The 26809-nt window shown below is 43.3% G+C and overlaps 2 protein-coding genes across 3 annotated transcripts in view; both read left to right on the top strand.

Annotated features, from left to right (window-relative positions):
- The first annotated feature begins 339 nt into the window (after positions 1-339).
- Positions 340-11627, top strand: rpia (ribose 5-phosphate isomerase A (ribose 5-phosphate epimerase)). The gene is made up of 9 exons (XM_083998912.1): positions 340-629; positions 1632-1692; positions 2412-2467; positions 2725-2784; positions 3054-3118; positions 3208-3276; positions 3826-3967; positions 7198-7297; positions 8909-11627. The coding sequence occupies exons 1-9, from the start codon at positions 435-437 to the stop codon at positions 9004-9006; spliced, it is 846 nt and encodes a 281-aa protein (XP_083855038.1). The 5' UTR covers positions 340-434; the 3' UTR covers positions 9007-11627.
- A 1240-nt stretch (positions 11628-12867) lies between these two features.
- eif2ak3 (eukaryotic translation initiation factor 2-alpha kinase 3) overlaps positions 12868-26809 on the top strand; it is a 36484-nt gene continuing 22542 nt past the window's right edge. For both annotated transcript variants that reach the window (XM_083998993.1, XM_083998992.1), the window contains exons 1-2: positions 12868-13411; positions 24107-24236. In XM_083998993.1, the coding sequence (XP_083855119.1) occupies positions 13068-13411; positions 24107-24236 (474 nt within the window). In that variant the 5' untranslated portion in view covers positions 12868-13067. The remainder of the gene's footprint in view (positions 13412-24106; positions 24237-26809) is intronic.

Genomic DNA, 26809 nt, shown 5'->3' with positions numbered 1-26809 from the left:
TGTAAATGTATGCATGTGCCTTTTCTCTCTTGTAACATCTGAATTTATTTATATTTATTCCATTTAACTGTAAACTGTTACTTAATGGTGAATGACCTCTGACATATCCCTTAACTTTTAGGCTAAGAAAACACCATAAAAACATAAGATCATTCAAGATATTAAAGCAAAAAAGCTCAGGTGGATAATACACTACATTTTGATAATGTAATTTCTGTTCAGAGAAATGAGAAAAACTGTAATAGGCTACAGACAGATGTTTCTACTCCGTGTGGTGTAGCTGCTCTGCGCTTGAACACGCGTGCGCAGAGCAGCGCAGATCTCCAAGTCATGTGGCCGCAGGTCGGCTGACAGCTCCAGTGTGTTTGGGGGAAGTCTGGTCCTGCCTCTGCCTCTCTGTGTTGTGTTGTGTGTGTGTTGTTGTGGGCCGGGTCATGCGCCTGCTGCATCGACAGGGGTGGGTCTGCCTCGGTAACCTCGCAGCTGGATCACTTCTGTCTTCTTGCTCATCGCGCTGGAGACTCCGCAGCTTCACACAACAACACGTGCGTCTTCTCCGTGTCGCTACCGTCATGGCAGAGGAGGCGAAGAAACTGGCCGCGTGCGCCGCCGTGGACAACCACGTCCAGGTGAGACTCACTCACTCAGTCAGTCAGTCACATGCATCCACAGGCGGCTACAGCTCACATCTACCACCGCGGGTCTGTGGTGGAAACACGGCACTTTGTTCTCTGTAGCTGCGGCAGCTAGCGAAGTTAGCTAAAGTCCAAACACTGATACACGCTTGTTAGCCTAGAAGCTCGTTAATTATTAACGTTACCGTTATCTAACTTACAGGTAGTTACAGTAAGGAGGGAATTAGCCCTGTGTTATGTAGGCTTGTCCCGGGATAGTGGGCTAAGTTAACTTAGTTCCGTATTAACGACTAAATATATTAAAAGCGTATGTAACTGCTAGCATTAGTTTATTTGCATCTCCCATGTGCTAAAATTAGAGAGTTCACCTCCCACATCCTGACAGCTCAGTGCATGTCAGGGAAGATTTGATTATTTCATCATATATTTTCCAATTTGTTGATTGATAAAATAACTCTTGCAGGTACTGTTGTTTTTAAAACAATAAATTGAACATTCTCATATCATATAACAAAAAATACATGTCTTAGCTTGTAATGACATTTTAAACATTGATAAACAGTGTGAACATTTCGTAATTGTCAAATAGAGGCTGTAAAACACCATATATTGTAGTTAAAAGAAAATATTGAGTCTTTTAAATTGAATTTAAGAGGTATTTGCTGTAGTGTTTAAGTCAAGTTATATTGCATGCTATTTGATATGACTTAATCTAATCTGTCCTCAATTTGTGTCCTCAGTTTTTACTGTGCCTATCTATCTATCTATCTATCTATCTATCTATCTATCTATCTATCTATCTATCTATCTATCTATCTATCTATCTATCTCAAATTATTTAATGAATAAGTAGAACAAAAAATATTTGGTAAAAATATTATTTTTATGTGTCATTTGCATGCACCATTTAACCCACTCATCAGCTCGTGGCAGGTTTCTACGTCTCAGTATCTTGTGAGGATAAATGTATAGTTGAATCTTTTGTGTGTCTTGTAGAATAACCAGGTGGTTGGAGTGGGCAGTGGGTCGACCATCGTCTATGCTGTGGACAGATTAGGTGAGTGAAGCTGCTGAACATCTGGTGTTGGAGCTCAGATATACGACGTTTACACTGAAAGTGCTGACGTTTTTTGTGTTGTTTGTGCACAGTAAGCAGAATCGAGCTCGAAATCAGTTTTGTTGTGTTACGGATGAAGTGTTTGTTGCACACAAAGCATATGGTTGATGTTGAGTTGAAGGTGTAGTAACTGAATGAAATGAACTTTTATTTCACTTTTCACAGACAGAGGTCACACAGTACTGTAACATACTTTTATTGATCCCACTTATGGGAAATTCACTTGTAACAGTAGCAGAGAGGTAAAGAACAAGCAAACATCGCTTGTTCAGTTGTTGTGAAATTTTACACAGTGTGGGTGGGCATGAATACAAATAAATGTACAGTTTGTATGTACAGAAAAGGAAAAATACACAAAATAAGTACTACGGTAAACTTTATAAATGTACCGGATGAAGTAGAGGAGTGCAATGCAAAAGAGTGACTTGCAACTTATCTACAGATACACGTTAAAGCTATTATCATACAAAACAGACCTAGTACCAACAGGTGTGTGTGCATCACACATCGTGCACATCATTTTTCTTTTACTGCACAACTGAACTTCTAGATACATGAAGCAGATGCAGCAGCAGCATTTGGACTTTTCATCATTAATGCAAAATGTAACTCTACTTATGATTCCTCTGTGTTTAAACTGTGTTTGTGGTTCATTGCAGCGGAGAGAGTTCGTCAGGAGAAGCTCAACATCGTGTGTGTGCCGACTTCCTTCCAGGTCAGAACAAGATGAGCCATTATTGAACCAAGTATTTCACCACTGCTTGTAACATTGTGGCTTTAAATTGCATCACGTCATCTTTTTCGAAATGCGTCACAAGCAAAGCACTTCAGACATTAATAAGATGTATTTTTTCAAAGTTTATGCTTATAACTAATCACAGTGAACTGCAGCCTCTGCTCTCTGTCTCAGTCCTGCTGCTTTTGTGGTCGTCACATTTTCACCCGTCTCTCTGCGCTCTCCCCCTCCCACAGGCTCGTCAGCTGATTCTGCAGCACGGCCTCACGCTGTCGGATCTGGACAGGCACCCAGAGGTATGACGAGCCTGTTACAAATGCATCTGAAAGGCGTGGAAATGAGAAAGGGCCACAATATGTTGGAGCTCCAAATCTTGTCAGCTTGAATTGGAGCGCTGTGGAAAATTATGCCCATTGCAACTGCAAAAAAAAAGAAAAGAAAAGAAAAGAAAAACCATGAGCGATGGAGCCGACTGCTTGTGATTTCTAAACGTAAAAAAAAAAGTCTTGTGTTTTTGTTTCCTGCTCGTGTGTGAAGATTGTTTCTTTCCATCTCTGCCACACAGCTGGACGTGGCGATTGATGGAGCAGACGAAGTGGACGCAGACCTGACGTTGATCAAAGGTGGAGGGTGAGTCGGGTTCAGCGCTGACGAGCAGAGCGACAGCTGCGTTTCCTCCGACATCTGTCTCACATCTTTTTCTCTCTCCGTCTCTACAGAGGCTGCCTCACTCAGGAGAAGATCGTAGCAGGATGTGCTAAACACTTTGTCGTCATCGCCGACTACAGGTTTGTGTCTGCTGCTTTACCTGGAGCAGGTGCCTGCAACATTTTTGCCAACACAGTAGATTTACTTAGTGGTTTGTAATTGAAGATTTGTTAAATCTATATGTATTTGCTGGTTGAGAGAGTGCAACACAAGAGACTTTAATTGCATCTTTGCATCAGCAAAACCTTAAAAAAAAGTTTATTAAAGACGATTCAGTTAAATGCTGAAAAGCTAAAACAAAGGATTAAAAGTTTTAGCGTGTGATCGGTGTGTTGAAAGTTTCTCCACTGTCCCGTGACTTATTGATCGCTGTTAACTGGCTTTCCCACAGCTAAAATTAGAAGCACAACACTTTGCATTTGTACTTTGTCTCTTTTTTTTTTTAATAAGAATTATTATTTTTTGCCCAACTAAAAAAAAGTTGAGGGTATAATACTGTGCCAATCCAGGGGGAAAATATCTCCAGAAAAAGCGAAGAATAAGTTCTTATACAATGTGAGAGAGAATCTGTGTGTGCGTCTCTGTGTTCAGATTTAATGTATTCTGTTCTCTGTTCTGTCTCCTCTCAGGAAAGACTCCAAGGCGCTGGGCCAGCAGTGGAAGAAGGGAGTTCCTATTGAAGTGATCCCCATGGCGTACGTTCCCATCTCCAGGACGATAGCCAAGTGCTTCGGAGGCGAGGCCAAGTTACGGATGGCTGTCAGTAAAGCGGTAAGTGGAGGATTGGCTCGGATTCTATCTTCACCACTTCTCCTGTCTGCAGAGCGGCTCCCTCTTTGTGACAGCAGCAATTTCACAATTACTCACAGCTTATCTTTTTTTGTGTGTGTGTGTGTGTGTTGCTCCCGGGGTCACGTCGTTGTTTGGCTGCAGGTCTGTCAGATCTCCTTATCCTGAGGTCTGTTTTCATACCCACACTAAAACGTCTCGGTCACCTTCTCAGACTGGACCAGAGCAGCAGCGTATGGTTTTCTTATGCAGGATCTTCATCACAACACAGCACATTTTACTAAAGGTGGTGAAGAAAATCGATTAGATTATTGTTTGGATGATTATGAGTCGATTATTACATTTCCAAAAATCAATTATTATTGTATTTTCGTCATCGTAATACAAACCAGGGAATTCATGGCAGTGAGTCCTCCAGTCAATGCTGGAGACCCGCAGCTGCAGACCCGAGATCACAGATCACGGGGAGCTACGTGCTAACGTGATAACAGCCGTATATAAGTAAGATGTAAACTTAAACAGATCACTTTGCCTTTCGGAGGCAGATGTGCTGTTCAACATTACTCCTTGATTTTTTATTTTCTGTTTGTTCTCTTGTAGAACAGATTTATTGTATCATAAAATTCAATTCAAAGAACTTTATTTTTCCATTAGGAACTTCATTTGTGGAAAAGTGTCAGAGCAAATTTAAACAAGATAAATACATATAGATAAATACAAATGTTTAAAATACAAAACAATGTTTCTACCTCCACTATTATTTTTTCTTCATCCATAACGTCCTGTAAGCTTTAGCTGTAGGACCTGGGACGTGGACTCATGTTGACAAATGATGATTTTATTCCGAAGTTCCAAAGCTGCAACTTTGTTCTGTAGGAAAAACTCAGACTATGGAAATTTATTTTCAAGGGTGGGCATTCATTTTAGTTTTTTTGACTGTGAAGACTACATCTAAAAACAAAGTAAATTAAATAAAAAAAATAATAATAATGAGGTGAGGTCTAAAAGAGAAGTCATTCAGCAGCTGACTGGTTTTTAATGGTGCAATAAGTTTGTGGTGTACTTGATTTACTGTTACTGTCAAATGGAATCGGCAATAATTAAAAGTCGAATCAATAATCGTTAACAATAGCAAATTGGTTGGTAATCCAATCTAGACCTCAATAATCGTAATCAAATTGAATCGGGAAATCAGAGCGATCAGCCACCCCTCATTTTTACATGATGTTTTAACTGCACTCACTTCATCAGAACAGAAGCCTCTCCAAGGTCTCAGGTCTGTAGCGCAGCCTGTGTCCTCGGGCCAGACTCTGAATGAGCGTTTACCTGTTGAGTCATCGCAGGAGCCACTGAACCACAATATTGACTGAATCAATCCAAATGTAACTGGAGCTGTGTGTTTATGTGAGTTTAGCCCGTGGAGTTTTGCTAAAGAGCCAGTTTTCACCACCGGCCTCTTGTGGTGTCATGTGCACACGAATGCAGATACATATGTGTGCATGTGTGGCTGGTGATGAGGAGACAGATACGCAGCCAGGAAGGAGGAAGACAAACTAGAAAACGTCGATATAAACAAAGGGTCTGTTCTAGTTGTGGACTCAGCTGAGCGTTCATGCAGCACCAGGTGGTAGGACCGTGTTTTCCTGGGTTGGAAGAATAACAACAACACACATCAGACTTAACCTGCACACTGGTGCAAAGTGATATCCCAGAATTCACCAGGGTCGACTGTGAATTCCCACCTGTTCTTGGCTGTTATAAAAATCATTATTGATGTCTAGTCACTGTGAACAGGGCAGAGCCTCTTTATGTAGCAGTGAGAGCAACAATATTACATATCTGACACCATGAAATGTAAATAGTAGATTCTTTTTTCAAGACTTTGAGACCTGGGGTCCATAGTTAAAATATTATCAGACAGGATCTATTAGAATAAAACTATATTAAGTTGACTTTCCCTCCTCAGCTTGTCCTCCAACTGTGTGTGAGCTCTGTGCCATGTACAGTGTTTGAGTGACAGACTCTGTCCTTATTAATCACACGTGTCCCACTGAGCTCTGGTAAACCTCCACATGCCTGCAGTGTGGCCGTCACCACAGATGTGTCACTAATACTGAAGACACAGGGTTTAAGATGCTGGTTAAAAAAAAATCCGTTATGTAAATGGAAGGAAACACATCTGTTAGACCTGGAGGGTGCACACACGGTGTAGAAAAGTTGAGTTTGTTTTCAGGAGAAGTCCACGGGGCGTCTTTAAGGAAGAAGATCTCAAACAGGACAGTTTGCTGTGAAAACACAGGGCAGCAACACACACCTACACATGTACCGCTGCCTGCCTCATTAACGGCCCGTAGAGTCGAGCTGTAATGATCCACCTCCCACTCGGTGCGTTTTAAATGAACCACATCCACCAGGAGACTGAAGTGTCTGTTTATTATTCCGTCTGTTTATACATTTACAGTTCGTTTTGACTGTTGGGCCTGTAAACAGTGTGTGTACTAAAGAGTGGACAGGCCCTATGGTGTGTTTACCCAGGAAGCCTCTGTGATTACACACAGGCTGTTATTTAATCTACGCTTACCTCACAGTCGCATATGAGCGCCTAATAATGACAAAACAGGAAGTGGATGATGTTTAAACAAAAACTGTTGTCAACTACTTGTGGTAAATGAACACGTTTGTGCTGATTTGTGATAAAAGTCTGTAGATTTATTGTCAGTGGAAAGTCTGTACTGTAATTTTCGGACTATAGAGCGCACCTGAATATAAGCCACACCAGCTAAATTTTAAAAGAAAATACATTTTGTACATATATAGGCCACACTTCAATATAAGCCGGCGGTTTTCATGTTGTAATATGAGATATTTACATAGAAAGAAAGTAGGGAACTATGCAATTCCGCTCGCTTTTCCGATGTTTTGGTTACGCTCCTCTCGCCCATGTGCATTTGTTTACAACGAAGCTGGCGATAAATCAATAAATTAAGCTGTGGATAACCTGACACAACATATACGACGTGTGTTTTGTGTAGTCTTAACCGTCATAAACAAAAGATTACGGGTTATGGAGCGCGTTTGTGTCGCGCGGGCAAAAAAAGTAGCGGTTTATAGTCCGAAAAGTACGGTAAGTATTTAGATTATGATTGACTATATGATATTTGTGCTTGTTTCTGTCATGTGAAGTTGAGACTGATGTTGCGTGTCTGTCTCAGGGTCCCGTGGTCACCGACAACAGCAACTTCATCCTGGACTGGAAGTTCGAGCAAGCTCAGAACTGGAAGGAGGTGAACACCGCCATCAAGATGATTCCAGGTGAGAGGCTGAGAGACGGCGGCTCTCGGTTTATAAAGTAAAGGACAGCGCACACAGAGTTTGGATGAAGGTGTTTAATCTGCTGCCAACACGTCGTCATCACACACAACAACATCTCAGAGAGGAGGGGAGGGGTTCAGGGTGAAAACCTGAGACTTGAGAAATGTTTGTTTTGTATCAAAGACCCTGTTCAGACCTGCTATTAACAACTGTCTCAACTCATCTGATCAGTTTCCTGAGCTCTGAGTTCAGCTGTTTGAACCCACCCAAGATGCGTTCAGGACACATTTGAGGTCCAATCACTCAGACCACATCCAGAGGTGGTCTGGGCCACTTTTTTTTTTCCTGCATTGTGAATGCAAATGCATCCTGGACACTGAAGGACATCCTGCTTTACTGACATCTTCTATCACAGTCTCATTATCAGTCTGAAAAGATTTTACTATTTTAAATGGATCAAACTTAATTTTATTGTATGAGTAACTGTTCATTTGCATGTGAGAGCCGATCACTATGGATCCATCGAGACACTTGTGGAGGTGCATTTTAAGAGCCCGTCCACACGAATATGGATTTATTGAATCCGCATAAGTATTTTGGAGTTTTGGCGTCTCGTCCAGACGGAAACAGCGTCTTCAGGGGGGTGAAAAGATGAAAACGCAGCTCCAGTGTTTTCACTGGATGCCCAAAACGGATCTTTTGTGAAATGGTGATGTCATACCCCCCTACCACTCTCACCTATAACCTGAGACACATACAGTCTATGGACATAACATAACGTAACAACGACTGTCGCTCGCTGCGGCTTAATCATGTCTGTTAAATCATCATTGATCGTCATATTTGCACTGACATGACTCCCAGTCAACATTTAAATCCACTTATGATGTTTGGAGTTTGAATACAGCGGGAAGCTTTCTGTCCTCTTCTGGATAAGACCTAAATGACAGCCAGTGTCAAAAACTGGATTTGACCAACAGAAGGCTCCGAGCCCGTCCACACAAATACAGATTTAATGAATCTGCAGAAGTATTTTATCGTTTCAGAGTTTCGTCCAGATGGAAACAGCATTTTCTGGGGGTGAAAACGGTATTTTTTGTAGTTGAGAAGGACAATCTGATAATGCCGCCCCAGCGTTTTCGTCTGGACGCCCAAAACGGATCTTTTGTGAAATGATGATGTCATACCCCCCACTGCTCTACGAGTCTATGGACATAACATAACGTAACAACAATGGCCGACTAGGCTGCTGTTGACCCCTCGGACACTGCGGCTGAATGATCACTAATCGTCATATTTGCACTGACACGACTCCTGGTCAACTTTTACCGGTAATCCATTTATAATGTTTGGAGTTTGAATAGAGCGGGGAACTCGCTTCTCTGTTTTTGGTGTTAATGTGCGGCAGCGTTACAGCGCCATACACGCTCCACACAGACCTGGTGTATGTACTACAGTGTCTTGAGTCGTTTTCAGTGTGTCGGTGTGTACGGACAGATATTTCTGGAAACAATGCCGTGTTTACAGGGATTTTTTTTTTCAAAATGAACAAGAAAAAGATCTGTTTTCGTGTGGACAAGTCCTCACTGTCTCTCTGTGTGTGTCTCTCAGGTGTGGTGGAGACGGGGCTGTTCGTGGGCATGGCGGAGCGGGCCTACTTCGGGATGGAGGATGGAAGTGTGCAGGTGAAGGATCCTCCAGTCAAATGAAGAGTCTGTTTACATCCGCCGTCGTCTTCCCTCCTCCGATGACCTCATCTCTCCCGCAAGTGCCGTCTTCGTGATTTTCCGGACAGAGCTGCTGCCTCCTGCAGACCTGGACAAAAACTGTAGCAGGGAAGTTTTCATACATCCACATTCAGGACGACTTGGTTTTCCTCATCCTGCAGGTGGTGCTTCTGATTCTGTGGGGTTTTTTTTTTTAAGTGCCTGATGAGTAAAACCAAGTCCATCTGATACACAGTTTTTTTTGTTTTTTTTTACTTTTCATACTCTACTGTTCAGTTTGGCCTCCTGGTCACACTGGGAATGTCGGCTCCTCCTGTAATTACCGGGTTTGACTGAATGTCTGCAGTGCTGTGGTGAACTGCTGCAGTTCTGAACTAAGGTGTGCCTTGAGATTATATTTTAAGTCCTATTAAAAGAAACAACGCTACTACTGTAAAGCTACATTTAAAAAGCTCATGCTCCTACATCAAACTACTACCATCTGCTGCTGCAAATAAAAGTCCAGCAGTCCACTGAAACTCACGGCACTGTAAACAGTAAAAAAAAAAAAAAATCCCAAATTGCCCTGAAGTCTTTTCGTTAATTGAACCACAGAAGGAGGAATAATGACAACAACTTAAGGAAGTTATACTTCCCAAGGAAATTAATTTGTCTAATTAATATGCTGCTACTTTAAATAGCAAAAAGCTGAAAAAATTAATGAGATCATCGACGGTTTAGAGGAACCCTGTGGTGCAGGTTGAAGCTCCCATTATCCGGTCATTGTGTTGCTGTGTAATTGACATTGTGTGAGCTGTAATGACAACAACTTGTTATGCTGGTGTGGAAGCAGAGACGTGTCGACACAGGGTTTGAAAAAAGATTGTGAAAAAAAAAAAGTTGGGTTACTTATTTAAAGTGTTTTTTTTTTTCCTCCATCCATCTCAACCAATCAGCTACAGTCACAGTGTTGTTGTTTACATATTCCACATTAGACACCATCTCTACTGCCATGACAGCCGTGCAGATTAGGCAGAAATAAAACAAACTGTGCGTTTCTTGATCTGCAAACAAACTCCAATCTGTCACATGAATCCCTCACTGTGAGCAGAGGTAGCAGGAAAACTATCAACTATAAGTTCCACTGTGGCTCAGCGGGGTGGGTTCACAGTCACAGTCAGGATGTAGCAGTTCAAAGGTAATTCTCCCTGGCTTTTTTGAATTTCTGCGTTTAATTGCCACCGTTGCCATGGAGCAACGACCGTCTTTTTTTCCTGCTCTGTGGAAAGACAGTTTGAGAAATCTTTGTGGTTTCCTCTCGGCCCCAGCGGGGGGTTCCTGTCGCTACACTTGTCAAGTCAGTCAGCGAGGTAAAAGTCCGCTGCCTCACTGTTTAACAACAAAAAAAAAAGATGAATGTGTGTATTACTTGTGCACGTACCGGTACCTCTTTCCACTGTCGGCTCTGTTTTTGTGCCTGTATGTCAGTTGCATGACGCTTTCTTCGCTTTTCTTTACACACACTGTTCAGTCACAGGAACTCCTGTGTTGTAAACTTATATCTAAATGGATCGTTTAGTGTATTGGGGCTCAAATATGATCCTGTTTTATGTGCCTTGGCACTTCGAAGCAATTTAACATCCACTTTTTATCATTTGTAGTAAAATTCTCTGGTTATGTAACTGCTCATATTGTTGGAAATGAAATGTTTTAGGAAAGATAATTCAGTTTTATAAAAATGAAATATACAGAGGAATTTGTCTTCAGCTCTTACAAAGAAACATCCAAGATATTTCATGTCTGTTGAGCTTGTTTCTCTCCTACCACATCTTTTCTGAAGTTCATGCCTAATTATAAAAAAAACAGCTTAGTGCAGCTTTGAAGTTTCTGTGAAATGTCTCACGTTTACAGCTCAGTCTGATTGTTTAAAATACTTGTAGTTGATTTACAAAACAGTTTGACACCTGTCGTCTCATAAAGTGATCAGAAGCTCAGAATTTCTTTTCTGAAAATAGTCCAGTTGTCTTTGTTTTTTTTGTTTTGTTTTTTCTTTAAACCAAAGACGAGTGAGTTTTCCTGTCCAGACCAACCACCGTTTGTCTGGGGGATGAGTGATCGTTCGTCTTTTTGTTTTTCCCAGGATGACTAATAAGTCTCTAATTGAAATGCAGCTCTTCACTCTGCTTTTGGCTCACTATGCCTTACACTTGGTTTTGTTTTTGTACATTTTTTTTTATGTGTCCGTATGTGCAGCTCTGAAAGACTCAGGAGAACATCAAGGCAGGGAAATTAAATACACGCAAGTAAATGCAGCTGTTTGCCACATTCTTCTACAAGCCACTGTTATTCAATACAAGCAGTCTGATTCTATTCTAGTCAAAGGCTACCCTGAATGTTGGGATGTGTAACCTCCCGAGAGGCCGGTAGACAAAGTTAAAGTTAACTGAACTGAGAATATGTGGCCCAGTTTTGTTACAATACAGTGTGTGTGCGCCATGTTGGATACTGTTGCACCAGCATTTCTTTTCTTTTCTTTCTTTACCAATTGACTGTGATGATGATGATGACTCTTTGCTGTGATGATACTACTTTCTTTGTGAAATCAATACAGGACCAAAATTATATCTGTGTGTTTGTCTCCTTGATTTATTTTTTGATTCTCGTCTCTTGTTCATAACAGGTTGTGGTGAAGTGCAGACTTGGTTTGAAAATTATAAACAGATGCGGAAACAATTATTGATCAGATAAAAACACTGGTTACACATTTGGTAAGAATTGTTTGTTGTGCAACCATGGATGAATTATCTTGTTTTTTCCCATAATTCATAGACAAACCACTAATGGAGAGATTAATTGACAATTATTTTGATGGCGCAAGCATGTATAGTTTTGCAAGTCTTTCTAAGTTTCCATCGGAAATACATTTTTCCAACCACAGATTTCCTGCTGAATTAACACCTTGAATATGCAGTTGCAGTTCTCCTTTATCACCACTTAGGGGCGCTAGAAATGCAAGGTGCTCACTGTGGGCTCAGCAGACTGGGTTCAGGATGACCTCATATGCCACCCCAAATTATAATAAAACGTATAACACATGTATTTGACCAACTTTTAGGCAATAGATGCTGTACATGGTGTGTTTAAAGTAACTGTCACCCAGTGCATTTTATTTTAAGTATAATTAATGAACTCAAAAGCTTCATGGTTGCAGTTTCATACAGATTAACTTTTATAAAAATAAAAATAATCAGTAGTTATAGGGTCGCTAACTAACATTATGTCATCGCCACTGACGGCACATCACAACTCGTGATCAGGAACAGGAACTGTGTATCTATCTGCACTTCAGCCACGTTGATGCTTTCATGTCGGCTGTCTTGACCATGGTCTTGACAACTACTCGTGAGTGACAGCTGAAATATCCAATCATTTAGTCAGCGAGGATACCGCTGGACCAATGGCGTCGCAGCTCATCGACATCGTCTCTCCTATTGGTCGGACAACGACACATACCACCAATCATGTGTCCGCCATAGGATTCGCCATCGGGGATTTTTTTGCGTCACCTTTTGCTCCAGTTGTGTGGCAGCTGCCCCGTGCGCATGCGCCGTGGTGACGGACAACGCGTTAGCCAATGAGGTGCTCTGTTTAGGGGGCTGGCACCGCGCGAGCCCGCCACTTTGACTGACAGACGTCTGACGCAATCACGGTCTGCTTAGTATGGTGTATGCGTGATTGACGGCGCCACGGTCCAATCAGAAACGACTACATGAAATTTTAACGAACGTCGACATGTAACCGTCCAATCCCCGTGTAGAAACAAGGCGGGGCTTAGCGTTACCAAGGCAAGTCTTGAGTCAAGTATAAAGGGAATAACATGGTGTCCCAGTGGCTGTTTATGTTTACTTAAAGAACAGATTTGAAAGGGCGTTTTTCGGGACACAACGGAGTTTTCTTTATAGTTACGTGTTTTTTTTTTTGGACTTTAAGTTTTTTTTTATGTTCAGATTTACAAGGCCAGTGGCATGTAAATCTCATATTTCACTAATGTGCCAGTCTTACAAATGGAAAGGGGGCTTCACTTTGGAAACGTGAGCATTTCCCTGGTGCTCCTGCTGTTGTTGGTGAAAGCTCTTATCGGATTCGGGACCTCGCAAGCTCAGGGCTCCGCCATCGGGACTGGGAGGGAGCCGCAGTCCGCCGTCTCCCGGAGTGCAGCAGCAGCAGCAGCTTCTATCTCGGAGGAAGATGGTGCAACAAGAGTCATGAAGCGGGGCTTGGAGAACCTCGGCGGTGCCCCCCCTGTCATCGGTGCAGCAGATGTTACCGTGGAGGACGACGAGAACGGGTCGACCGGCGAGACGGAAGAGTCGTATGGGGAAAGTAACGGCAACGTTCGACCCACGAGGTAACCGTTAATTCGCTTTTTAAAAAAAAGAATGGAGGAAGAAAAAAAACTGTCAGTAACGGCTGGAAACCATAGCACCCATTATCGGACAAGTCTAGGTTGACACGTGTTTTCAGCACCTGCTAGAGGTATTTGACCTCTAATGTGACAAACTAACAACGTGAAATCACACAGAACCGAATGAAGTTGAGTATAACTAGCTAAAACATCGCATTTTCACGCTATTTAGCAAGCTAGCGTACTAATAAGTGGTGGTGATTTGGACGCTTGGCTGTACTGTATTCCTCCGCCTCAGCGCCGCACTCAAAAAAACTTGTTGTGGTGGGGCGCAGTTGCTTGGTGGTGACTTGACTTCCCCACGGGTTAAAACCCTAGTTGTGGCATGTGTCTCACCAGCTCATGTCCCACATACTCTTGTTTAAATGCTTCTTAGAGACATGCTAGCCAACACTGTGAACTGTCAGAGTTGAAAATGAGAGTTAACGCGGCTGTGGTGAGCGAGTCATACACATCGTCCGATAATGGGCGCAGAGTTATGACCAAAACTTTGGATGGAAATTGCTGCATATAGCGCCCTCCCTCTTAGTTGTTATTTTTGGCTGACTGTGTGGTGGTTGGTTTACATTGAAGACATCTGTCTGTTGATAAAAAAAAAAAATGAAAGTCCTTCTCTATGACAGACTACTCACTTCCTTGTGCTTAGGCATGTCCGGGCAGAAATGCGTTTCACTTCATCGACCTGAAAGTTTTGTGAGCGCTGCGCTCCGACAGCGGACGTCAGCTGATGTTTGCAAAGTTTCCACAGTGAAACCGAGAAAATGTCTAGATGTCAGTAAGATTGCACGGATGCCTTTGTGTGCATTAAGTGCACTGGAAATACAGGTCCCGTTATAATCCTGTTCCCCTCCTTTACACTCAAGCATGTGGCTGTCATCATGAAGTTTGCGTGATATATAAGCACGTTTATGTTAATCACATGTGTGGTACAGTATGAGGTGATCGGCTTTGTTTGTTGTCACCTCCTCCCCTCCCCATGCTCTGTGTCATAAAGCTGTCATTCTGCACTCTGCAGCCAAGTTGCTGCTGCTTATTTTTTATCATGCAAAAAAAAAAAAAATCACAGTACATGAATGGCACATCCTTATCACCTGACAACAGAGACACCATCCTCTCTCATCATCAGCCTCATCTTATCTCCCCCTGTCAGTCAGACAGCAGACAGTCTTTGAATAGAATAGAGTAGGGGTCTGTTTATGTAATTAACCTCACATTTATTGGGAATTTATGAGAAGAAGTTAAGAGAAAAATGTTTTAAAGTTATAGCCACACTTCAGATAAGGTGTTTATCTTAATATTGTCATGCAGCGTCCTGAGTGCTGGGATCTCTTATCAATACAACATAATAAGTTTGAAGTGGCAATGTGTTTTGCTTCAGATAAACCGTATTGTTCCATTCAGGGAGTTTGTCTTCAGTGTGAGCTCTGCTGCTGCGCCAGCACCGAGGACACATGAGCGCAAACATGGGCGAGCAGAGTTTACATTGAGAGACATGTTATCACGCAAAGGCATGTCACCCTGCTGAGAAAATCCCCGGGAACCTGCTCGTCGTCATAAGTTTACTGCTCTGCACACACACACACACACGAAACCCTGTTAGACACACTGCTGCTGCCCAAAAAAAAAACTGAGAAGCAGTTCTTGGCGCAGTGGGTAGGGCATTGATTTTGTCTTCCTTGGTAAACAGTAGGTTTGACGCCCACCTTTAGATGTTTGGCGCAGTGTTGTTCCTCATAATGTTCCTTCACTCTGCCATGTTGTTGTTTTACCAGAACCATTACATAGCCTACACTTCACCTCAGTGACGCCGCCTCTCCCATCATCCTTCACCTCGGTGTCTTTCCTTGTTGAAGTGTATCAGTGTGTCTCTTACTAAATTATTCTCTGTGTAGTCTGATAAACATGCTCTGTGCTTTTCAAGAGGCAGCCGGATCAAAAGTCAGTCGTAAAACATTGTTACAATGAATCGAACCTTATTGAGGATTTTTTAAACTTTAAAACTTGCTGCTGCTGTTTCTGTAGCTGTACCTTTTGTGGCGATAAAAACGCAACATGTTTCCCATGCATGTGCCTTCTACCTTTTTTTTAATATTGAGTTTCACTCTAAAGCTTTGTGACAACCCCTGAAGCATGGTATTATTTATTTGAGATGCAATACAAACCCAGCTTTGTCACCACAGGGAGCCACTGAGCACACTGTGCCGTCAGCTCCTGAAAGCTCAAGTTGAGAGGAATAGGTGTGATTAGTTGTTGCATATGTTGTCTGAGGTAGAGAGACAGTGTTTTTACATGGCAGACAAAGAATAAAAAGTATACATCACTGTAAACATAAAGAAACAAGAGGCGGCTTGCAGTTCTAATGCACCACCGAGGGCACAAACTTAGTGAGACGCACGAGGAGCTTGCAGCAGCAGCAGCGTGTGCCTCCTGTCTGTCAACTGCAGTACAGTATCGAGAAGAAATCGAAAGCAATTAGAAGAAGAGCGGTCTGGTCTGCTGTGATCGGGGCAGGGTGTATTCCCCTGCCAGGCTCCTCGGCTGCTGCAGGAGAACTCCTGAGCGTCGGTCCTGCTGCTGCTGCTGCTGCTGCTGCTGCTGGTCACACCCTGCCACTGCCGAGTCCTGTGCGGTTCATCCACCGGTTGTCTGTCACTTTCTGCTGCGCTCTCACTTTGTCACAGTCTGTATCTCCCACTTTCCTTTCTCATCGTATCATCGCTGCCGGTCTGGCACCACTTAATTGGCTCTGAGTCATCTCGTATCAGCCACTTTTTTTTTGGGTAATGCTTTTTAGAATAAATTATAGCATCAAAACTTTTAATAGCTCCTTTTCTCTTTGTCCTCTTTGAGTTTACAGTTAGAATATTCTGATACATTTTCAGATCTCACGCCAGGTTGACAAATACAGTTTGTCTCGCTGTGTTATTGCCTAAATAATAACACTGCTTTATCACTGTCACTTCTCAAAATGCTGCCACACAAGGGTAGGGATTTCTACATACACCAGTTGACAAGATAAAGAATTAACCAGGCAGACACAATAATGAGCAGGTGAATTATTCATTGAGAAGCCTGTGTGTAAAACAACAACAAAGATGTATAAAAGATGATGCAGACTTTGCTGAAATAAGAAAATAATGAACTTGGAGGAAGGTTTTCCTGTTCCTCCTGTGTCAAAACAGTGTAAGACAGAGGATCACACCCAGTCCATCTCTTTGTTTTAATTATTGTCTTTACCTCTTCCTCTCGTATTAATTCTCTCTCTCTCTTTCTCTTTCTCTCATCCTACACTTTCTCCCTCCCTCGTGCTCTCTCCCTTACCTGGCTTCACACGTACACATCGCTTTCTAATGTCGCCCCAGGAGTATATACTCTACTCCACGCTCTGTTTCCATCCATCTGTCAGGAGAGTTGTTGTTGAACTTTACAAAATGTCACGAGAGATGATTTTTTTTTTCTTTTAAAAAATGGAGCCAATTTAAACAAAAAAAAAGATTCTCTAAATGCCAGAAACCACATTCACAACAAAAAGGAAAAGTGTATTTCAACAATCACACCACTTTGCTGTGTTTTGTTGTGTATCACTTCAGTGGTGTGAACAAAAACACAACGCTGTGTGTAAACGGATAACAGACTGTGGATGTGGACTGATGATAGGACAAATAAAGTCAACTGTGTGAAACAGGGAACTTTTTGGAGAACAATTATCCCCACATTCAGCATTAATTAGGTCGTCTTGTAAACATAATATCACCACTTCCTTTAGTGAGTCTATGAGGCTGCAGTCGTCCAAGTTAAACAGAGCAGGTCTTGTGATAACAATAATGTTATCACACAACTATACTTACATATAAAGAACCGTGACCTTGTTATTGACACTTACTCCACATTTGAAGGATTTATTTATTTCACATTTTAATTAGAGAATAAACCCCCTGGAGATGGCCCATGTCGTTCTCAACTGGAGGTTAACACACATTTAAACAAAGTAAATGAATGTATAAATAGAAATATTGGTAATAAATGACACAATCCAACGACATGGAACAGTCAACAATGTGACATGAACAAGGATGTGCGTACAAGGGCTCTCCCAGCGTCCCACAGCACGAGTACTACAGCTGTCACAAGTGGCATCTATGGAGATTAGATTAACAAATGAAAAGGAAAAAGAATCACAGAGTTTACTTTGAAAGGATGAAGACGGAGCAGAAAAAAACAACAACAACTACTCAGAGCGCTTGAGCACGACTTGTGGACAGTGTTTTAACTGCCACAGCCTGGAGCCAGTTTTTAAGTGAATGGGCTTCTGCTAAAGCCTTTTATTCTTTTCTTGCAAATGAGATTTTGGAGTGGAGCTCTTCAAATACACATTCTTGAAAACATTTCATGGGGACAGTTTGAAAACCAGCCGATGCTCAGATGTCAACATTTTTTTTGGTTTCTGTCAGTCCCAGTTGTTGTTTTTTTTTTATATTTATTTTTTAATCCCTGTTCCCTCCTCCTCCACCCCTGCATCCTGTAATCTATAAATATTCTAGATGTACGCTTTGATCCTGTCTTCAGGATGCGACGTGAGCCGCAGTCATGTCGGCTGATGGCTGTCACCTCACCTTTAATGCTGCCATCTATACGTTACAACCTCCGCTCTAGAGACTCGCTGTTTACGTCTGTACATGTGTGTGCATGTGTGTGCATGCCATGCGTGCATGTATGTGTATGTTTTTGTGTGTGAGTGTGTGTGAATCATGCATGTGACAGCACTGCCAGGTTTGATGTCTCCGCCAGCGAGTCTCCTCCGTCGGGGCCTCCAGCACCTTCGGGAGCACTTGGAGGTGAGAGGAGAGGAGGACAGCAGCTTTGTTTGAACCTGCTACCCCCCTCCACCACCACCACCACCACCACACCCCACCCCCCCTCAGGGCCCTGTAGGGGCAACAGCTCTTCTGGGCCGCCGTGCTCGCCGGCTGGCTCCCACCAGCCTACTGCTTAGCAACAGCCAATCGGCCAAGCCGGGCGACTTGTCGGCCAATTGCATGGGAGAGATGGGCTAGTGCTCAGAATTTGAGTTGGCCGCATGGGTCTGGCTATAGTTAGGTAAAGAAGGAGGAGGAGGAGACTTTTTTTTTTCTTTTTTCGGGAGGGGAAAGATCATTTCCTTGTTTTGTGTTTTTTTTTTTTTTTTTCCTTTTTTCTTTTTCTTTGCTCCTGACTTTGTTTCAGTAAAGTCTGCTCTCTGTAACCAGGGAGATGTTGTGGGCTTTATTAATAGACACTGTCCCCAAAATAACAGGTCAAGATGAAGTTGATTGAACTCCCTCTGGGAAGTTTTAATTGAACAATTACAACTTGGTTCTTCAAACTCAGTCCTTATCGAGGGAATGTTTTGCTTTAGAGAGGTGAAGGTAAAACTCCACTTATACAAAAGCTCGGTGTCTCTTCAAACAAGCTTATATAATCTATTTTAACCTATTCCGTCCTCTTTGTCTTGTCCTTATGTAACTAATGTGTATCCATGTCTCTTATTCTGTTGCTGGCTGTGAGAATATAATATAAGTTGTTATGAAGTGGAAAGTTGACCTGAAATTGAGCAGGAGTTTGTGATACTGGGATGAGATAATCTGATCACTGGACAAACACTGTCTGTCTGTCTGGGCTGGAGAGCAGCCTGTGACTCATTTGGCAAAATATCTGCAGGTCGTTTCATAACAATGTGCCCTGGACAGAAATAGTAACAGGTTCTTTTATAAATGTATCTAAATGGTTTGAATGTGATTATCAGTAGGTGTGAATTTATTAGGTCGGTGGCTATTTTGGTAAGTCGGCAGGACCCATCCTGCAGCACTGCAGTATGGGTGGGGCAGAGGCAGGAAAGGTGGGATAGTTTGAGAGAGGGAGAGGAAGGAGGGAGGGAGGGAAAGGAGGTTGAAAACAAGGAGTTAGCTGGTAGTTAGTAGGACCATGCTGTCTTGTTTTCACTCTGGATGGCTCCTCACTGCTTAGCAACAACGAATCAGATCCGTGGATCCGAGCTGCAGCTCAGCCAATCAGCAGTCAGGAGCGTGGCGCCATAGAGTTTGGATTTTACCACATGTGAGAGGAGAGCACACTTATGCAGAGAGAGAGAGAGAGAGAGAGAGAGAGGGTGATGGCAACGCTTTTAAATGATGTGTTTTTTACGCTTTTTTTTTTTTTTTTTTAAAGCCACACCTTTTGCTCTCTGCAGCGGAGGTCTGCTGCTGCAGTGACCGTGATGGATGTGAGGTTGGTTTTTTGGAGCAGACTGCAGGTCGCAGCTCTGTCACTCAGGTCCCCATCAGTCAGACTTTAACTGCTGTGACACAGACATAAAACATCACTTGTTTAATGAACAGGCTCCGAGTACGGACAGTTATATAAACCCTAAAGTCACATTAAGATGTTTTTAAGTGCTATATCAGTCACCTGGCTGACCCTACAGGTGAACCTTCACCTCAGACTCTTAATCTGCTTTTATTGGCAGCATGTTTTAAAACTTGTTAAAGGACTGAGGTATGTTGTGTTTCCACTGTAACCAGGTTATCATTGTTGGTTTTATCTAACAATCTGAGTCTAATTCTGATGAATATATAACATGTGTCATTTCTGCAGAGTTATCCGTCAAAATGTGCACAGTTTGAGGGAATGCACTTGACTCCTGTCTCCTTCCTCCTGCTGGTGCAGCTGGTGCTGCTGGGTGCGGCTCCGGCTTCCGAGCTGCATCCATAACTTTCTCCCCACGTGCTCCCCACGCTCTCATATTTTTGTTCTGCCTCTCTCTGTGGCGGCGCGGCGCGGCGGGCTGAGCGGCAGCAGCTGCGCGGCAGCACAACTCCATGCGTGCATCCAGGCTGCTCGCTGTTGCATGGTTACAGGCTGCTCTGCCCCGCCATTGGCTCAGAGTCTGCGAGAGCCAACCCGCCCATTGGCCGAGCGGAGGAGGAAAAACAGCGCTCCCATTGGGTCGTGGGAAAGTGTCGGGGCCGACGCGATTGGTCCAGCTCAGCGGCTCCGGCTCCTTGGAGACTCGGCCTGTGTAAACATCCTGGTTGTTTCTTTCAATGGAGTGTGTTTACCAGCAGCTGGGGGTTTTTTTGCCAGTGTGTGCAGACTGAGGCTGGGAGTCTCTGAGGAGCAGAGAGTCTGGTGAGAGCGAGGCTAATTGGCTCCCTGCTCCGCCATACGCTTTGTGATTGAAGAAGCATTCGGCACTATTATGACACTTTGACAGCATTACAGGGCGAGGACGCTAACAACCCTCAGTCTGCTGCTGGCAGCCTCACTCCTCTCTTCCTCCTCACTCTTTTTCCTCCCAACGTCTTCCTCAGCTTGTCCGCCGCCTGCATCTGTCACAGTCGGCAGCAGCGGCAGCAGCGGCCCCACAGGCTACATGTTCTCCCTTTGGTGACGAGCAGAGCGCCAGCGTCTCGGGGCTCAGACGTAGGAAAATAAATTGCCTCGAGTTGTAAACGCTACTGCGGGGCTGTTTGTTTTGTTTGAGTTGTTTTTATTGTTCGCTTTAGCACTATTTTGGCTTCTCCCCCCCTCTTCATCCTCTCCTCCGCTGCTCATTTACTCCATTACCATCCTGATACCTAAGTTGTACAGTCAAGTGTCCTCCCCCACCCCCACCCCTCTCTACTCCTCCTTATCCTTTATCTGGAGTACAAAGAGTCCACAAAAGCCTTTGATCTCCCTCTGAATGAAATTCCTCTATCTCTCCCTCTCGCTCGCCCTCTTTCCATCTCTGAAGTTGAACTTGATGCTCTTGCTGACTTCTTCCTCCTCACTTCTACATTCACAGCATGACTCGCAGGGGGGCGGGGCCGGCCGAGCGAAGGCCGCCAAAAGCTTCCACCCTCTCAGAGAGCCGCCTGCTTAGCAACAACCAATCAGCCTAATATTTTTGGCAGGCTCCGGCAGCCAATGGAGGCGACGGGAGCGGGCTTTAGCGCTGTGTTTTTATTGGTGGCTGAGAGAGAGAAAACAATGTTTTCCTCAGTACTCCACACTTCAGTGCGAGTGGCGAGGCTGATAATGCTATGAGCAGATTTGGGGGGAGATAATCTTGGCTTTGATGGGGCTGAAAGACACATGGCTCATTACTGTTAAGTGATCTTATTTGCATTTTTATGCAAACTTCCAGCTCCAGTTGAGCTGAAACGGCGCTCCGGTCCGGAGCAGCGAGTGTAACTCGTGGTGCAAACAAAAGTGAAACCGTGATAAACTTTGATCCTTTATGCTAATGTTGCCTCCACAAACTCCCCGTGAATGTGTCGGTGAAACAGAAGAGGAGGCTTCCTGAAATTGATTTGCGCCGTCTGAAACAATCTATTGCTTAGTTTTCCTAAGGCTTTAACATCCTTGAACATGCTCCCTCCCCTTCATGGCTCAACAGTGTTCGATAGGTGGAATCAATAAGGGATTACAGCAATCAGGAGCAATTCACCTCCTCAGTCTGAATGATGGATGGAGCGGTTGATGCTACTATTTAATACTCTCAGCTTCCTTGGCAGCTGTCACACTGGACATAAATACAGATGATGGATGATGCTGAGCCCACTTTTTTCTTCGTCTCCTCCTCATTTTTCTTTTCACTCCGAGGCTGGGAAAGTGACCGAGTGTAACACTTTCTCTTCCCTCAACAACTGCTGTCTAGTTTCCCTCGAGGGAGGCAGTTACAGCCCCATATGCCCCAGCGGCCGACAGAGGGAAGCTGCCCGAGTCCCAGCTGTGCGGATGGGAGGGCGGGCGGTGGGTTGGGTGCTCAGAGACACGGCATGTGTGCTCAGCAAGACCCTCGCCGGTTAAATAAAGCTAAAAGCCCCCGTTGACAGCATCTCCTGGAGACAGATACAAATCAATAGTCAGGAGGTGGCCCCTGCCAGAGCTCAGGACGTGATTGACAAGCAATGCGGCAGAAGGAGCCCTAAAAAGTGTGGCGAAGGAAGGGTGGGGCCGGGCGGCGGGCGTCTCCATTCACTTACACTTGTTCTTCTTACCCCGGAGTTACACATCCTGCTGTGTGGGCACATAAAGGAGAATAAAACAACTCATCCAGGGGAATTGTTCTTTGGGTTCTGATGGGGAATAAAACCCTGATGTTTAAGAAAGAGGTGCAATAAAATTAAAATCCATCACTACAACTATTCCTAAATCTTCTCTCAGGGGTAAAGCGCACTGGTGCTGTGAGAAATCCATAGGCCATACATCATCTGAGGGAAACTCTGTCACCCTCCCCACCCCTTGCATCTTATTTTCTCTCCCCCGTCTTATTTTTAGCCGCTCCCTCTGTCTCGTTCAACAGAGCCTCTGAATGAAATATGTGGAAAATGTGTCCACTTTATATCGCTATCACAGAATATCTTTATTTCTTGTGTTTCTTTTTCTTTTTTTATTTGGTGGAATGAGAGTAAGTTTTTCCAGTGATGGCAAAACAACTTTGATCATAGCCAACAGACCTAAGACTGGGTTTTTTTTCTCTGAAGGTGAAATTATACAAAGCTGTGAAGGGTTTGGTTGTTTTCTTTCTCTCGGCTGCCGTCGTGAGCGACACATTCTCTGCCAGCGCTGGTGCAGGAGTGCAGGAGGAAGCCAGGACTAATCAGAGATGACACCGTATGAATCCAGCGACTCTGAATGAAAGACAGTCTTTGTTGACGCATAAAAACATTTTATTTGAGGTTTTACATGTAAATTAGCCTAATTTTATGGCAGTAATAACAGTTCTAAGCCTGAGAAAAGTAACCGTGTCAAATCCCCCCGTGTACCCTTAACAGTCTCGTACCATCTGTTTTTAGAGCATTACCAGTGTGCTCTTCCCATACCTGAGGCGCAGCAGGCTCTGGTGCGTTTCCTGATAGTAACACAGTTCACATGTGTAAAACGAGGACATAAGAAAAACAAGTTATCTGGAATAGTTGTGTCTTTGTTTTGATTTTGATCTGAAATCCAGTTTCCGGCGTTTTTTTAAGTCTGTTTGTTCTGTGAGGTTACAACAGGTAGAAGTCATATTTAAAAACAAAGCTTGAGTTGATTGAGTTTAAAATAAAAGTTCACTCACCTCCAACTCATGCACATTGCACCATAACAAGTCAGAATCGATGATCTTGCATGCTCATAGAGGATTAAATGTATTTATTTTTAATGGAAATAAGTCATTCTAAGTGGATGTCTTGTCAGGTTTTAATAACCCTCAAGTCTGGTCCCGTCTTTAATCAAGCTGCCACCCAAACGAGCTGACGGGGTGGGGTCTGTCATGGCACAGGTGTTGCAGTTGGCTGCAGTTGAAGGTCACCCTGATTGCCAAACAAAGGCAGACAACATCTGCACCAGCACAGTTCTTTGCCCTTTATTATCCAGTCTGTGATGGCATTAGACTGAAACCCCCACTGGGAAGATTAAAGTTAAAGGACGGCACCAGTGTAAATGTTGTTTTGTAGTGTTAAAAAGAGAAGAAAAAAGAAAAAAAAAAACCAGCTCACTGAGACGCGCCGTCGCCTTTACAAGTGCAAAGTACTTTGGTGGCCAAGACTGAAGCAAGTGCAGCCGCTGCCAGCAGGGGAAGCTGCAGTGAGCGACGGCCCCCACACTGATGATGTCTTTGTGCTCTACCCACAGGTCTCTTGTAATCATCAGCACCCTGGACGGCCGGATCTCCGCTCTGGATCCTCACAACCAGGGCAGGAAGCAGTGGGATCTGGATGTGGGCTCGGGGTGCCTGGTGTCCTCAAGCCTCAGCAAACCTGAGGTACTGTAGACCTGCACCTGTGTTTCCTTTTGCACTTCTGTTCAACTGAATGGGGGAAAAATAAGGAGAACATACCTCATGTTGAAGAGGCACACATCTGGAGGATCATTAATGCAACTAAACTGCAGTGTATAGATAGAGACACCAAAAAAAAGTCACACACTCTTATATTTCGCTGGACTGCCTTTAGCTTTGATTACGGCTTTATCTTTGATTTTTTCCGACCACATTTCTTCCCTGAAGATGATGATTCCCCACTCTCCTTCCAATTTTTTAATAATGCCTTGGACTGTTCTTAACTAGGGCTGCATCTATCGATTAGTTTCATTATCGATTAATCTGCCAATTATTTAAACGATTAATCGATTAGTTGTTTGGTCAATAAAATGTTGAAAAATGTTGAAAAACATCAATCAGTGTTTCCCAAACCACCAGACGACGTCCTCAAATGTCTTGTTTTGTCCACAAACCAAAGAGAGACTCGGTTTATTGTCATAAAGGAACAAAGAAACCAGAAATATTCACATTTAAGAAGTTGGAATCTGAGAATTTAGACTTTTTTTCTTTAAAAAAACTACCCAAACCGATTATCAAAATACTTGACGATTCATTTAATAATCGATTATTGTTCGATTAATTGTTGCAGCTCTGTTCTTAACCCAATTCTAGTAGTTTCAGCAAACTCCTTAGATGTTTTATTTGCTTGATGCCAATAATTTGACCCTTGTGAAATAGATTAACATCTCACAGGATGTGTCTTCCAACATGGTTCTTTAAGAAATGAGACTGCATCAGTTAGGGTTAAATAAGTTGTTGCCAGATGAAAAATAATCATCTATGCAGTAATTATCCAATGGAAGGCTCTTACATAATAACTTAGTTAAATCCACGTGGTGACTTTTGTTTTTGGATGGGCAGTGTAAACTAATACTGTTATCTCTGTGTTATCTCTTGACGTGTAAAAGCCCAGCCCCTCCTGATAAACACTGAGTCAACCACAGCCAATTAAACCAGTTCACCAGACGCCGCCCGGCTGATGAAAACCAACCAGTAGATGAAAAAGTCAATTTCCACATTCCTGACATCTCTCTCTCTGTAGACACTCAGGCCAATGATTGAACTCGGTGCACTTTGAACAGCCGACCAAGGTTTGCTGTTGTTTACATTCATTTCATGTACACACACACACAGCAGACATACTGTACACCCCCACAGAAATCTGCGAGTAGCTGTATATCGCCTGGAGGATTAGCCTCTTTGTTGACTGTAGTGGTTTACACATAGAAGCGCAGCGAGACCCCCGTCTGTACATGTATACAGAGGCTTAAAACCGCCCACACCGACATGCTGAAAGTGAAGCGTAGCCCAGAGCGAGACCAGAGCGCCGCTCTCCGAAATACACGGCACACAGACTCGTGCTCGTGGTTCACTTTGATGTGGACTCGCTCTGGATGAGAGTTTCGCCTCGGGGAAAAAAAGCCTCTGAAAACTAACAAGGGTCTGCGTGGCGGCTCCGATCAGTTTAATGTTAGACCCTCGGTGCTGGCGAGTGTAATGAACTCCTGGGCTCTGCCATATAACTACATATCTGCTTTATTAGTGTCATATAACAATGAAAAAGCCATGCAGACCAGTTCATAAAGTTTTATATCTTTTGACAAGTGGTGGAGAGGCGAGAAGTGGAAGGGGGGGGGGGGGGGCTTTTCCAGAAAGGAAAGGCCTGGCTCATGGTTGTGGTGTGTTTTATGTTTCCCGCAGAAAAAGATTGATTGACTAGAATCAGTTGGTGGTGGGCAGCGCAGATGAAAAGCCAACCCACACTGTTTAAATGACAGCTCAAAAGCAATAAGCGCCTGGCTCAAAGGGAAAGAGGATTAAAGATGTGTAGAAAATGAAAGCACAAAATAAGCAGTTTAAGTTGATCGTCAATTATCAAAATAAGTTTTTTTTTCAGTAGAATGTCATTCAGAAAACCCATTAGTGGGTGAAGTGGTTTTTTGGAGTATCTGTCATTTAGCCTGAGAAGACTGCAGGTTTTCATCGAGGTAAACATCACAGCAGCGACTGAAGGAAGGAGCTGAGATCTGCTGCTGCTGTAAAGTGGGAATGGAATTAAAAAAACAAAAAAAACAAAACAAAAAACTAAAAGCCTGTTCTGCTTGGTGGCACACACTGGAGAACTGCTGTGTTTGGGATTTAGAAAATAAGAATTCATGAGCCCCTTCTTATTTCCTCAGTCCTCAGAGGTTATAATGTGGAGAACCCCTAAAGGTTCCTCGGAGCACAGTATAGCGTCTGCACAGTCTGCTGCACCCCGATGTACAGCACATTTGACCTTGAATAGAGAGTTGCACCCCAGTAACGCTGAATTACAAGATGCCACAGTTGTTATGTGGAACCTAGTTGTGCTTTTTTTTTTTTTTTTTTCCCTCGTGTTTTTCTTTGGTCACAGAAAGTTGACTTGAATTTTTATTTTTCCTTTTATTTTAATATTGTTTTTTTTCCCCCCTATACGGCTTAGTTGGTGTTATTTTAAACCAGTCTATTCATTCACATATAATAATAATAATAAC

The sequence above is a fragment of the Trachurus trachurus genome (genome assembly GCF_905171665.1).
Source record: "Trachurus trachurus genome assembly, chromosome: 22".
In the NCBI taxonomy this organism is placed as follows: Eukaryota; Metazoa; Chordata; class Actinopteri; order Carangiformes; family Carangidae; genus Trachurus; species Trachurus trachurus.
Note: the sequence above shows the minus strand (reverse complement) of the source record. Positions and strands in the feature narration are given on the sequence as shown.